Here is a 16,115-nt window from a genome sequence, read left to right on the forward strand (position 1 = left end):
CACCAAACAGGACAGAGCTTACACCAAGAGATATGCTTCCACTTAGCTGTACCTATATAAGAGCATGTGAAATGTGGTCAATCGCAGGTAGAGAAATGAATGAAGGGAGAAGGAATATCAGAGGAACAAAGGAGCACGAGCAGGACTATGTGGTGAGGATAAAAACTACGGATACTGACGCAAACAGCAGCGAAGATGAAAGGAGCTGGGTGGGAGGAAAAGTGGGGGGCAATTAATACTCCAGAGGTCTAGAAACTTTGTTAATGTCATGGTGATGGGAATGACGGGGGGAGAAGCGCAGTGAAAATACCCCCTAGCAGGGCTGCAGAATGAACTCAATAGAAAACACAATGTCCCCCTGCAAGATACTGAACAGAGAAGCTCACAGAATGTTAATCATCAAATAGACATGCCTGTTTCTCTATATTCCTCTTAATATTAGAAATATGATTGGATGAGCCACATATGTTTTCATATATATACTGTATACAGATATATACATATAAATATGAATATATTGTTCTCCACACATGGTTTTTGGCACACACTTGCACCGCATACGCTTTCTGACTTCTCAATACATTACAAAAACAGTGATTGACAAAAAAAACACAAAAAAAACATGGTGACTCCAAATACGTGCTACAAAACCAAACCTTGAGAAATTGTATCCATTACTTATACACATTATGCATGGACATTAGTATATATATATATATACATATATATTAGTATATATATATACATATATATATATTTGTATATATATTTTTTTTATTTTAATTTTTTTTAACAAACCTAATAAGTTAAGGAATTAAACTTTGGCAAGTTGATCATAATTAAAATTATTTTAATTATTGATTTAGCCCCCCATTATAAAATTATGCAGCACATAAAAAATGATAAAAAATAATAATCATTATTATTATTATATAAATTCAAAATATTTATAGAAAATATTTTTTGAAAAATAATAAAATAAAATCTATTTAGGGCTACATGAAATATAAAAACCACCATAATAAAATATTGAGGGTTTAACATCTGAAGATGTTAAAATGTACAAAAAATGTTTTTAAAGCACTGTCTAAAAAAAGTACTAATCATTTTATTTTATTATTTATTTTATACTACAACAGTATTGTTAGTTACAAGGCTATTATTTTTATGTAATCATAATAATAATAATAATTATTATTATTATTATATTGAATAAGTCAAAAATAGTGGGCATATGAAAACTCAAGTGAAAAGAGTTTTAAAATCTGTTCACTTTATGGTTACTGAAAGATTCTTGAAAAGAATTAAGTGTGAACATTTGCATCAGAGTGTGAGGAAAAAGGTATTGTGGTGTGTTCCCAAAGTTGGGAAGTGTGCAAAAAATTCAACATAGCATATTGATGAGCAATGCTTAGATGCTTCCTGATGCAACTCAAGACAAACACAACAAACGGAGAGAAATGTGATTTCTATAGGTCATTCCATCAGTGGAGCATCCACTGCATCTGTGCAAACGGCTGTTTTTCTGTCAGTGTTTGAGTAAACCTGTGCTTTCATCTGTATTTCTCTTCCCCCTTGAGATGAAACACTGACAGGAGGTGGTGGTAGGGGGTGTAGAGGACTATTAATGTTTCATAACAGTGAGGCGGTCCAGATTAGGACAGGAGATGAAAGGAGTGTTTGGGTGAATGGAGTAATGAGAGAAACGAGGAAAACATTGGTGACCTTTCTGCTCCGAGACGATCAGCAGCCAAACAAAGACGGCCGACTTTCTCCATCAGGTCACTCGAGGATGAAGGCATGTGTGTGACAATCTTCCACAAACACATCAGGTACAATTCTCATGAGGAATCCTTCTTTACAGGTGCTGTTGGTGATTTTTTTATGTTAAACACTATCTGTACTTTAATGTACCGAGACAACTTAAAGTAAAGCATTCATAGGTGGATTTCCCCAAAAAGTCTAAACACTGTGGCACTTCCACACTGCCCTGTTTGAAATGCCCAACACCTCAGTGCTCAACCAATAGATTGAAACTAACCATTTGTCCATACAATGATGCTTAAACCACACCATTTGGTGAATATTGGTGATGCTCCACCACTGCTATTTTTTACATTTGGCAAATTCAAAGTAACAGAACGTCTTAACAATGTCGTGGCACCCATCCAGAACACCCTGGCATGACGACTACTTTTGCATGGAAACAACCACTCATATCTTCTTCACAAAAAGTACAAATCAAAAGTGTGTCCTTAGGAGTTTCAATGTAGGATTATGGGACTTGCACATTATTTTATCAATTCTAGAATGTTTATTAAATCTGCGTTTTTATTGTTGGTATTCCTTAAAGTTTATAGGTTGAATGAGTGTATTAATCCACACAGATTATCAGATCAAATCAGCATTTTGAAAACTTCGTGAAACTTTAATTTCACAAACGGCACTGAGTGATTCAGCGCTACTGCATCTTCCCTTTTCAAGAGAACTGTGCACTCACACCCGAAACACGCACAGAGTTGCCCCCTGACAACTTGCAAGTACAGAATTGAGTTATTTTTCACTGTTACTGTTGTGCTTAAACGGTCAAATGCATACATAATGATGTCAAAATGCAGATCTTAGCGAGTATCCACCATAAAACATTCGGTTATGTCTTAAGTGAATGCAAACAGTTGAGAAAGTAAACACATTGGTAACATCATAGTAGCTCTGTGTGTTCGGTCGTAATGTGACAGCAGCCTAATTTACATGATTTTGTTTGTGTTAAAAACAAAACACAAAATCACTCACTGCTCTTGACTGAATAACTTTTGTAACTTTAACTATAAAGAGTGAAGACTCTCCAGTGTTTTTATATTTGGTTAATTTATTCAATTTCAAGTATTTCTGTACTTTTCATTTGTACATTTATTCTGTTGTATTTATTTGTGCTATACCTTGTAATTTGTTTATTTGTTCTTATTTTATTACTGACTGATAATTTATTTTTTTAAATGAATTCAATTAAAAGATTGAAAATAAGTTTGCTTGTGTAAGCTATTGAGCAATAAAAATTACAACATGAACACCATTTGAAGGTCTGCTTGCAGATATTTTGCATCTTCCTAACAATATAAATAGAAGTCAACACACAATTCTCCCTCAAAAAAAAAAAAAAAAAAAAATCCCCCCTATAAGAGTCACCTAAGGGGGGATTTTTCCAAAGCGAAAAAGTATTCATATCGAGACAAGCGTGTTACCTTTAACTAAAACTAAAACAATATAAACCCATTTATTACTCAAATCAAAATAAATTATAACAATTAAAATCTAATTCTAAATATTTACAAAAACTATAATAGTATATCAGTGATACTAAAATAACACTTTCTTGTTCCATAAATACCACGTGTCAACAAGTGACATTTTAAACATTTTGAATCATATACTCTACTGATTCCAGAAAAAAAAATTAATCCTTTAGTAAAATGTGTCTACAAATCTACTACGAGACTTCAAAAAGAGTGAGACAAACAAGATGTTTCATTCATTTAGTTCATTCACAAACAAGATGACTCATTCAGTGCCGCTCCAAATCATACTCATTTAGTATGAAATGCTTATTTAAAATATGCAATCAGATAATATGCAAAGCACTCCCATACATAACATCAAACACATCAAACAACATTCAATGCATGGAAGTTAATAAGACTGATCCATTCACTTAAAGATTCATTCAAAAAACTTGGACCTCTTATGTTGTACACAAGTTTGCTGTCTCGGACAGATTCAGCCGAGCAAACCAGATCAATCTGGCAACCCGGTTTACTGCCTATCAAGCTTCGTCATGAACACAGATAATAGCCCTAGAGACAGAAATAAGGAAATAAACTGACGTTGCTTGGCAATACTGGTAAAATATTAAACAAGTTAAACACACCAGCGCCAAAAGAAGTTGTGAGACTGTGTTGGGAGTTCAGGGACCGTAGCAGCACTGCGTTTAGGAAGCGCGAGATGTCTGGAAGAATTCGGCTGAGTCACACCTGCGCAGAGAAGGAAAAGCTTATGCCAGTTTGCCATTATCTTCTGCAGCCAGACTCTGCCAGTCTCCCCGAGGGAGCAGGGCAAGGGGCCATCCTGAAAACCCACTGACGTGGCTCTTGGAGGGCCTTTCGTCTCAGCAGAAAGAAGCAGAGAAGAAGAGACAGAACGTTCTGAGGACACCGCTGACATACAGGCAAAAACAAACAGTTTCATCAACGTGTCCCCCGAGGCCGGATTCAGGGAAGTGTCTCCCACAACCTCATCCAACAGAATGCTTTTGAAAGCGAGAACATGTGTCTGCTGCTTCAAAGTGGCATTCTTTAAATTCAAGTGGTGCTTCATTATTAATTGACATCAAGCAACCAGGAGGGATGCTTGTATGTCTAGTCAAACCGCTCGCTAAAGTTCCTAACGTATGCACTTTTGCGCGCACTGAATTAAAAACTATAACAGATCCATTCATAAGGTGGAGCACTAATAAACAGAGTGAAAGATCGTTCACATCAAGACTGATACAACAAATTAGGCTGAATTTTACATAATTTATTTTAATTATATTATAATTTATAACAATATAAAAAAAAATTACAATAAATTTTTTAAATATTAGTTATTATTCTACCATATAAATATATATTTATAAACACACTAAGGTTCAAAAGTATGATTTTTTATATTAAAGAAATTATTTGGCAAGAATGCACTAAATTGATAATAAAAAAAACATTTATAATGTTAGTAAAGATTTCTATTTCAAACAAATGTGTTTGAAATTTCTACTCCAAAAAATCTTTCAATTTTTTTTTTTCCCTTTTTTTTTTCTACAAAATATTATACAGCACAACTGTTTTTAACATAGATAATAATAAGAAATGTTTCTTGAGCAAATAAGCATATTAAAATGAATTCTGAAGAAACACTGAAGACCGGAGTGATGATGCTGAAAATTAAGTTGCGCATAACAGAAAAAATTACATAAAAAATTAGGCAAAATATCACTGTGCCTATAGACGGTGTACTATGTGGCGTCCCATGACCACTACAGCCCATCATGTGTCATGAGCAGACATTCCTGACACTTTTGATTAAGCACAACATACTCAGGCCTTGCCATCTGGCTAATTCTGAAAGTTACAATTCATAAACATAACAGGAAGTTGAACTGATGGACAATGCAGACAAAATGACTTAAAACCATTGATATTTTCCTACAATGAAAGGGCTAGGAAAACCATCAAAAAACAAAAGGCGGTTTCCTCAATCATGCCTGTTTGAGAAAACAATAACTCAAAACAATAATTCTTCTTGATGGGATAAAAGGAAACATCCTAATGATTTTGTTTGTTAAAATTAAAATAAGAGAGGAAGAGCAGAAGTTTTAAGCATCCTGTTTCACATAGTGTAGAAGGTGGTCGAAACTTGACCACATGAGATACGCTTTGATCTTTATCCCGGAAGAAAGACTGACAATGCCATGACATTTGATGATAAGCAAAAGTCTTGTACTACAGCAGAAAAATGACCTTTCATACACCAAGCCGAGCCAGATAATGAACAAAAGATTGACTCGTTCTCGAGTCAAGAACCGTTTCTGTCAGACGCGTCCGATTCGAGAACCGAGGAGCTGATGATACTGCGCATGTGTGATTCAGTGTGAAGCAGAATGACACACAGGGCGTCTGAATCGAACTGAATCTTTTGGTGATTGATTCTGAACTGATTCTGTGCAAACCGAAGGCTTGGATCAAGGGCAATCATCGCCAATGACTCCATTACATTGAGCGCAAAACCATTTTCTTCAACCGGTTTATTGAATCGAACGGTCCGAAAGAACAACTGGTGATCCAAAAACCGATGCAACCGGTTCTTGACTCGAGAACGAGTCAATGTTTTGTTCATTATCTGGCTCGGCTCGGTGTTCATCTTCAGTTCTCTCTTCACAGCAGTTCAGTCAGTGTACTGTTTGAGTACATGCATTACTCCGGGATATTGGTTTGTTTTAACTCAGAGGGAGTGTCAGCCACATTAAATAAGTTAACAGCTTAAGTCATTTGTGGATTAATGCTTATTGGAGACGAGAACCGTTTAAAATGATTCAGTTCCATTTGGTGAACTGGTTCAAAAAGATCCGGTTACATCGAATGATTCGTTCGTGAACCGGATATCACTAAATGGCATGTGTTTTGAAATCTCACTACAAGCCGGAAGAGAAGACAATGCTGAATAAAGTCGTAGTTTTTGCGTTTTTTGGACCAAAATGTATTTTCGATGCTTCAAAAAATTCTAACTGACCCTCTGATGTCACATGGACTACTCTGATGATGATTTTATTACCTTTCTGGACATGGGACAGTAGACCGTACACACAGTTTCAATAGAGGGACAAAGAGCTCTCAGACTAAATCTAAAATATCTTAAAATGTGTTCCGAAGATGAACGGAGGCCTCACGGGTTTGAAACGACATGAGGGTGAGTTATTAATGACATAATTTTGATTATTGGGTGAACGAACCCTTTAAGCTTCACTGAAAACATATAATATTATGTAATATAAAGTCTTTATATAATATTACACAAAATGATATAATATATAAATAAAATCAATATGTAGTTGTTCACATTGCTAGGTGCAAAGGACTCTCAGGCTGAACCTGTGCAAAAAAAAAAAAAAAGAAAAACAAATTATTTACATACAATTTGCACTCTCCTGTGACAGCAGGTCATCTCCATGATGAAAAGATAACATGTCACAGGCCAGCACCCTCACCATGCAATAGACACCCATAATGAACACGCAGTGACAGGGAGGAGAGAAACAAAGTTCCCCAGCAGTTTCTGTGGTGCCTCCTCTCTCCTCTCGTCACGCATGCTTAACCTTGTGCCGCTGCGTGGACCACACTGTTTGCATATTAATGTGTGGAGATATTAGAGAGGTCTGCTCTCCAGAGAATCAGCAGAGGAGAGAGAAACGCAAAACCAAAAACAGATACACAAACACTAACAAACTCAGTAATATACCCACAGCAGGCAGACAAACTGTGAAACCACAAACTGCATTCTGAAACACACCTGGATGTTTCCAGAACTCACAGATTCAAAGACTGGAAATACAAATGCTGCACATAACGTTTGAGTCAGAAAGTATTTATCTGGCAGCACAATTAATCAAAATAAAAGCGTGGCACTATGTCCTTTTACATATGGCTGTCGCGGTGAAGGAATTTCCCTTGGGGTAATTTTATGCAGTATTATCGCCATATAGCCTCTCTCTCTCTCTCTCTCTCTCTATATATATATATGTGTGTGTGTGTGTGTGTGTGTGTGTGTGTGTGTGTGTGTGTGTGTGTGTGTGTGTGTGTGTGTGTGTGTGTTTTACGATATAACAAGGTTATGTAAAAAAATTTAACCGAAACCAAATAGCATTGAAACAGGAAGCGAAGTAAACAGAAGAGAATGACAAAATAATGATCCACATAACAGAACATAAACCTGACAATACGATTGTTAGGCTACTGTTAGCCAATATGTATAACAGTTCGTTCTGATCCTCGAATCCGACCGGACAAGAAACTGCCAGTCAGTGCAGTTAGATTGTAGCTCATCAAGGTGGCAGCAAGGGACTGTCTTTGAGTGAGTCTTTAAATCATTCATTCAACTAGGCCTACACATTCCAAAACACTGATTGGGGCATAACAATAAGAAAACATGCAAAAATCATCATTGCTGCAGTTCTTTCATTCCTCTGCATTTTGCTCGTCAATAGCACGGTATTGCGATATTGCAGTTATCGCTTTTACACGCGAGCTGCTCATGATCTGTGGTTTCCAGTGTCTCAGAATATCTCGGTCTGTAGTAAACACAGCTGCACACAAACTTATCTCTCTATGTTTTGCGAGTTTGAGTCACTTATGACGTACATTTGGGAATGCAATATGCATGAAATTCATCTTAAATGCGCTTAAAAGCACTTATAAACAGGGGTGCACTTAAGTGGTCCACAGGTCCACATCCACGACCAAAATAAAAAATGCACTGTATAAATAAGTTCTGACAGCGCATTTGCATACCAACATGGTTGACAGCTGTAAAAGCACAGGTTCCACTTGAGATTTACCATTTTACCATTTGTATCGGTATTTTCGGACACCCCTACTAAAAACTTTGTCAACAGGTAATCCGTTTTCAATTCCGTTTTGCAGATTTTAAAGACTAAAATCAAATGATCTTATTTAATATATTTTCATCTAATCTCATTTAAATGTATTGTGTGTAAATCACCATAATAATAGACATAAAAAATTTACTGTCTGAGCTATTAGACTGGATTCAGGTAGTTAGCTATAAACATGTGTTTAACATGCCCAGCAGTATTATCTTCCAACTGTTGCTTTGCTATCATGCTACTTGACATGAAATAAAATCCAAAACATAGAAGATGACAATTTACCTCATGCTCGTTATAGTGCCTGTTGCATAATGAAAATGCAACATTGTGTGAAATTAAGCTTGCGCTGAGTCCATGTGGTATGTTTCAGTACTAAGGCCCAATCCCAATTCTACCCCTTAGGCCTTCCCCTTTCCCCTACCCCTCCGTTTTACTCTTTAAAGGAGTAGGCATGTCTTGATTCTCTTTTGGTTTGAGGGGTAGGGGTAGGGGTAGGGGTAGGGGAAGGGCTAGACAGCCCTTCAAATTAAGATTTTTCGAGACCACACTTCAAAGGGGTATGAATTATCTCGGCATCATGGCTACCTTTTTGCAAAAAATGTGTAAGTTGCGTTATTTCTGATATGTGTTTGTATGTGTGTGTCAGTAAGCATATGTGTTTATTGTGGGAGCTAGACAACGTATGATGACGTGTGACGGCATAGTAGCGGTGTCCCAATCCTTAGGGGAATATATTCACCCCTACCCCTTGACACTCTGTTTCAAGGGACAAGGGGAAGAGGTAGGCGGAGGGGTAGGGGAAGGGCTATCAAATAGAATTGGGATAGGGCCTAAATGTGTTCATTGAGAGGGTTAAGTTTATGGTAATCACCAAACTAAAAACAAAGCCTAACTTCCATCAATGAAGGAACAGATTAATTCTGTGGTATGCACGCATTTCAAGCAACCGGGACATAAGCTTTGAGGTTTTCATTTTTTTTCCCTTCCACACAAACCATCCTCCTTGACAGTTAACAACTTGTCCACTTTTCTTTCAAGAGAGGAGATAAAAGGTACTGTGATCTTCTCAAAGTCGTCACCTCTTTAAACCTGCCGGTGCTACAACACCATGCAGTCTAGCGGTTGTCGAATTCAAACAGCTTAAGTGTTAAAACAAAACTGACTGATTCTGCACGTCCTCCTATCAACTAAAAGATTATGTCAAAAGCTTCTTTTGTTACTAAATGACATCACACTTTTATCCATTTGATGCTGAGATTTGCTTTGCAAAAAGACTATCAGATAATTAAAACCAGCTTGTGATCTCTGAAAACAATCAACTAAATACAGTCTGTCTACTAAATATCGATTTAATCTGTGTATTACAGGTAAAGCTTTTCATTCACACTGAATGTGCAATTAAAAATGTCATACAGCATGAGTCAAACTTCCATAGGGATTTCATCTTTCCATTCCCACACTTTCAGCCAATGTATAAAATGACTGACCATTCATAAAAAAGAACACATGCTATTTTGTCCATTCATAGCACAATTATCAATACGGGGTTCCCACACTTTTTGACCAATAACTGATGTGGCTTTAAGATGCTTTTAATGGATTTTTGCATAAGGATTTTGAGCACAAATAACAATTTCTAGGCAATTAAACATTTTAAATCCGAACATAACTAAATAAGTACATATTTCTCAAAAAAGATTACAAGATGTCTTAAAGACCTTATTTTGTTAATATTCACAAGCTTTCTAGGCCTGGAAATCCCCCGGATTCTCAGATTTCTAAGGCTATGGGAGCCCTACATATGCAGATTTTACACTTGGATTTTAGATGAAGTTTTTAGTCAAGAACAACAGAAATGAATGACAATGTAGGAGCCATAGTGCAGCTGTTAGCATGTGCTTTGACATGCTCATATGGGAGATTATACCATTCCTTCACTCTCTTCCCAAGATTTTTTTGTCTATTCTACACTGTCCCTTTAAAAAAAGTGGCAAAACCCCAAAATATAAAAAAACAAACAAACAAACAAACAAAAAACTGTGAGAATTAACAAAGTTACACAACAGTGATTATTTTTTAAATCTTGAAGCATTCCCAGCACAAGTAAAGAACCCCAAATGACAGAAAAAATCATTTAGAAAGAGCGAGAAGCAGTATGAAAATCTCATAACCAGCAAAACTGCTTTCTCAAGCTCAAATAATGCTTGAGAGTTTTCATCGAAAAATCACAAGCCCACACATGTCCCACAAGACACTGGCCTGAATGAAACTGCAATAATTACTAATTACTTCAAGACAAGACCTCACTGCATGAAGACAAAACTCTGTGTGTTCAAGCTGACAACAAAGGCGTTATGAATATACTAATTCGGTTTTAGACCACAGGAAATCATCGGGTGAGGTGACACTTTCTGATTGACTGACACTTGTCAAATAAGTCTCATCTCAGCAGTGTTAACACTCTATATTCATGATGAAGGTCTTTTTGGAGACTCCTAGCACATATTCTTATCAGAATGGTTTAAAGGATTAGTTCACTTCCAGAATGAAAATTCTGTAATAATCCACAAACCCTCCACTTGTTCCAAACCTGTATGAGTTTCTTTCTTCTGTTGAACACACAAGTTATTCTAAAAATGTTGGTATCTGAACAGTTAATGAGCACCGTTGGCTTCCATAGTATATATTTTTGTCTTACTATGGAAGTCAGTGGTGTTCGGATACCAACACTTTTCAGAATTTTTTTCTTTTTTGTGTATTCAACAGAAGAAAGAAACTCATACAGGTTTGGAACAAGTAGAGGGTGAGTAAATGAAGACAGAATTTTCATTCTGGGTGTACGGTGCCCGGGAGGTGACATGATCGTTTCACTTTCATTTTGTCGACGTAACAACATCCTTATGCCGTGGCCTCAAGATGCTATGTTGAGGGAACGACATCCATTTCTCATGGCCATGACTTCTTATGTTGCGGGAACGACATATTTTTCTTGTGGTCACATGTTTAATGCGTAAACAAACCTGTGTGACCATAGCATCCCGGGATTATAAGAGATGTATTCATTAATATTTAGTTTTGAATTAAGAAATTATTATATTATTTATTACAGAAATTATTACATTATTAATGTACTATATTAACCATAGTCCTTGGCTACTGGATTGTGTTACATGCAACAGTCAGCAATCAAATTAAGTTAATCATGAATAAATGTTACATCAAGTGCATTATATTTCATAGGCCTACAAGAAAACATTTTTGTCCATTCTACAGTCTTGTAAGTCCATTAACTGGTCGTCTTTTTCCCGTAATATCTGGATATTATTATTATTATTATTGGTTATATTTCTACATTTGTATACATTCATTTTTTCCTTTAATTTTGATCTCTTTACTTAACATTATGAATACTTTTTGTAAATATCAGCCTACTGTAAATGCTTGACATGCCAATAAAGCTTTGATTATGCTGACTGCAGTTTTTGCTGGAATGCAGTTTAAATGTAACATATCTCATTTTATTTTCAGCTAAGTAATAGTAATTATAAATACTATAGTGTTTTGTTGAGGACTTAATAATTCACGTCTTTTCATTTGTAAATGAAAACACAACATGCTCATTTATCATCACACATTTGCATAAATACAATCAAAAAGTCTAAACTTTATTGGAATAATTGCCAGACGTATCTTTGCAAAATATTTGATGGACTAGAAAATACTAGCATAATTATACAAAACGTTAACAAGTTACACACGTTGAAAGGGGAAAATAAGCATAAAAGAATAAATATAAAAATACAGCTTTAATAATGTAGTAACATAATAAATGTAGTTTAGTAATAATGTAATGTAGTAGTAAAATTAATAATAATATACAAATATTAAATGTTTAGGGTTAATACAATTTTTTATCCATCTCTCATAATCCTGGGATGCTATGGTCATGCAGGTTTGTTTACACATTAAACCAGCAAAAACTTGTGGCTACGAGAAACAATATGTAATTCCCTCAACTTAAGTTGTGGCCAAGACATAAGGATGGTTTGTCTCAACAAAACGATCTCGTGGTCACGTCATATAATATGACGTTCCCACGAGTTATTATGTGGTTGCCTCAACGAAACTAAGTGAACCGAACATGTCACCTCCTGGGCACCTTACTGGAAATGAACAACTCCTGTAAGGTATGGTAGGCATCCTTCTAGGATACTCTAAAATCTCCACATTAGGCCAAACACACTTCAATATACCATATTTCTAACATTTATAACTAAATCGGCAATATATTAATTATAAAGGTCTTTTGGAAGCTCTTAAATAGAGATATTCCATCATTAGACCGTGGTAAGTGTGACGGACATCATTTAAAGATCACTCATCAAACTCTATATTTCCCTATTTAGCGCGTTTCTACGTTTCAGACACCATCAAACGAAATAAGCATGCCCAAAAATAAAATGTCATTTTAAAATGACATTCAATACGGATAAATATTTTCCTCAGGTCGACGGACCCCTCGTGGTACAACCACCATCTTCACTGAGATTCGCACGCAGCCAAAATCCTTATATAACAGCGAAAAAAAAAATAACCGCCACAAACAAGAATTCTCTCTCGCGCTGTACAACTTTTCATGCTGACATGTCAATCATATTCTTTCGCGCTGTACTGCTCTCGCTCGTGCGCTGGAACTTTAGACAACACCAATCATACTCTCTCCCGCGAGCGCACGGAATAACGTTACAGCAACAGCGTTCGTTCTTTTGATTACTATTATGGTATTAATATTTTTTCAGCTTACCTTACTGTTACGTACCATATTTTAACATACACTTTTCCTTTAAAGCCAAACAAACTTGTGTACTCACCTTAATTCCAATTAAAAAATGAGATGTAGAAATCCTTAAAATTATCTATAAAGCAACTTTGCATGCATAAATACATATTTTACTGATGCAGAAATGTACTCTTTTTATCGATAGTCCACATATGAAGCTTAGGCTTAACTTCTGCGAGTGATATAAGTTTACTAAAGGCGGCACGTCGCGTTAATTAGACGCAAGAAATTCTGATAACAACTTTCTTGCACGAACTACAAGCGCTGTCAGAGACAACACAGCATCCGAGGAAAAGAACGTATCCGCCGCTTTCTAAAAGTCTATCCGCGCGCTGTCTTCATTATAGAGTTTCCCCCCTCATAAATAAAACTTACTTTTCCCTCGCTTGGCTGTCGGACGGTACGTTGTTACTCTTGCCTTTGGCGTACATGCTTGCAGAGAGCTCCGATTGTCACGCACCTGTCAACCCATCACAGCCTCCCCGGACACAACCCCGTCACCATGGTGACTACAGGAGCGATGGCTCTCATTGGACCGAGTGCCGAGAAGGAACGCCCATTTTGTTGGGTAACTCGCGTGAGTGACAGTTACTCGGCCCCGCCCCAACAGAAACACAACCCCTTTCTTATCTCCAGCGTTCTGTCTGTGGAACACACACACACACACACACACACACACACACACACACACACACACACACACACACACACACACACACACGCGCGCTCACTTCGACTTACCCGGCACTGAGGGGAATTTGAAACCGTTCTGAGAGGGATTTTAAACAACTGGCTGTTCCCCTCATAAGCAATCACACCCTCGACTGTCACTGGCCAAATTTAAAGTGATATGGCAAATGTGGAGCGGATTCTTCAGCTTCTGCTCGTACAGATGATTAAAGTAAGATTATTTGGGTCGTACAAAAAAATTACACATCTCTTCATGAAGTACATGAAACATATGAATGGCACTACAGCAGTTTAGACATCAATATACTACTTAGAAATGGATAAATGACGGATAATAAACATGCTTTTAATGCAAAATAATTATTGATCTGATTACTTAGGTTACTGAGATATTTCCAGAAGAATGGGTTTTACACAATGTCAAACTAAATGAGCTTAATTACTTTAAGCAAATTCTTGCTAAATATTTTAAAACAGTATATAACATAAATTTGTTTGAGATTTCAAACAAAAGAAATGTATGAATCAAAATTCATATTTTGATTTTTAGAAACTGGAATACTGGCTTAATGTTCTTATTGCAATTTGGTTGTGTTTACACAAAGCTGACAAAATAATATTCTTGTGCTTGTAAACAGTCAATTGGACAGTCAACATCAAAGCAAAATGGACTGTTTACTTTTACCTATTTATTTCCTAATGCACTTTCTTGGTCTTATTGCGAATGATGGATCAGTTGCATGATATTGCAAAGAAAATAAAATGTTTGTCTTCATAAACTGATCAAAATACAATACATTTCTACTGAAATGGCTTTCCCTTTTCACCTGTCTCAGGTAGGCCACACATGCTATTGGATAATGTTAACAAATAGCGCAATAGCTACTCCGCCATTGGCTGATTTTGCATAACATATGGCAGAAATAGTACAAGTAACTATGCTAGTATGCAGTTCAGCCATTGTTTTACCAAACTATTTTGAGTCCTGGTAACAGACACTTTTCACCACTTAATCAATTCCCTGTTTCAGTCAGGAATACATACAATTATGGAAGTAAAATGGGTTCAAAACACTGACTTAATTCTTTTAAAGGGGTCATATGATGTTGCTAAAAAGAACATTATGTTGTGTATATGTTGTAATGCATTGTGTTTATGCAGTTTCAGGTAAAAAACACACACATTATTTTCCACATACTGTACATTTTTGTTGCTCCTCTATAGACCAACGCTACTTTTGCGTCATCGAAGGTTAACGCCCCTTTTTGGGGGAAAACAATTCCCCTGATACAGAACTCGCTCTAATTTCTTGATAGCAAAAATGGCAGAAACATACACACTCTCTTTGCGGGCCGAGGACCGTGAGAGGTATTTAATGAAGCTACTGGATACGGTGTTTACAGAGGTTTCCCTTTGAAATTGTCGAAAACTGGATTAATAACCCCACGCAGTGGCCAAATATGGACATCTAACGTTACCATTATCTCGTGGAATCACCAAGTAGCCTATTTTTGTCATTAACATACTCACAGTGTGATAAACTAGACGATGAGGCCATGTCAAGAGGAGTCGGTGGTTTACTTGGATCATATTTCACTTGATTTAAGCTATTGACAGTTTTGTTGTAGTTAGAAATACGAAGCTTCTAGTAGCTACGTGATTAACGTTAGCTCTCATTAGGCATGCTACCTTGGCTGTTAACTGATTTTAAGTTTCAAATATTCGCAGGCTAGGACTAAACAATATAAATATTATACAATATCTGTTTGTAATTGTGTCTGACAGGCCTGTACACATCAGAAACAATGAAAAACAAAAGGTCCCTGGAGCAAGTTCTGTATCAGGAATCCGTTTGTTTTCCCCCAAAAAGGGGCGTTAACCTTTGATGACGCCAAAGTAGCGTTGGTCTATACCCCACAAGGCTCATCATTCTGAAAAGCGAGATGTGCTCTGATTGGCCACCTATCCAGTGCGCTGTGATTGACCGAATACCTGAAGTGTGTGACAGGAATGTTTCACCCCTTAACATACTGTGATGCCGCATCCTGGCACAACCAGACAAAAACAATAAAACCCATTATAAATGAGGCATTTGTTGCATCCAGTGGGGACATAATTACTGAATATAATGACTTATATTGTCTTTTTACACATTGCGTATCGCACCGCATAAACATAAAACCATTTGTCTGCAATTTGTTGTGATAGGAGAAGTGACAAACATCAAGCGCTACTCTATACTGTTCAAAACTCACATTTGAATCATCAGTGGCACATTCTTTAGATATAAAAATCATACTTATAGGTTGTGAGTCAAAACAGCCAGCATTGTAGGTTCAGGAAAGAGTCCTCCGTTAAATATTTTGCACACACAAATATTTGGTTTGAACT

At 36.5% G+C, this 16,115-nt stretch overlaps 1 protein-coding gene across 3 annotated transcripts in view; it reads right to left on the bottom strand.

The window, feature by feature from the left end:
• ssbp2b (single stranded DNA binding protein 2b) overlaps nucleotides 1-13,573 on the bottom strand; it is a 61,870-nt gene extending 48,297 nt beyond the window's left edge. Inside the window, exon 1 of one of the 3 annotated variants that reach the window (XM_052607375.1) lies at nucleotides 13,410-13,573. In XM_052607375.1, coding sequence (XP_052463335.1) covers nucleotides 13,410-13,465 — 56 coding nt within the window. In that variant the 5' untranslated portion in view covers nucleotides 13,466-13,573. Of the gene's footprint in view, nucleotides 1-13,065; nucleotides 13,352-13,409 lie in introns of those variants that run through there. The other 2 variants (XM_052607376.1, XM_052607377.1) reach the window with 2 other exon arrangements.
• Between the last annotated feature and the right edge of the window lie 2,542 nt (nucleotides 13,574-16,115).

The sequence above is a fragment of the Carassius gibelio genome, chromosome A10, assembly GCF_023724105.1.
Source record: "Carassius gibelio isolate Cgi1373 ecotype wild population from Czech Republic chromosome A10, carGib1.2-hapl.c, whole genome shotgun sequence".
NCBI lineage: Eukaryota > Metazoa > Chordata > Actinopteri > Cypriniformes > Cyprinidae > Carassius > Carassius gibelio.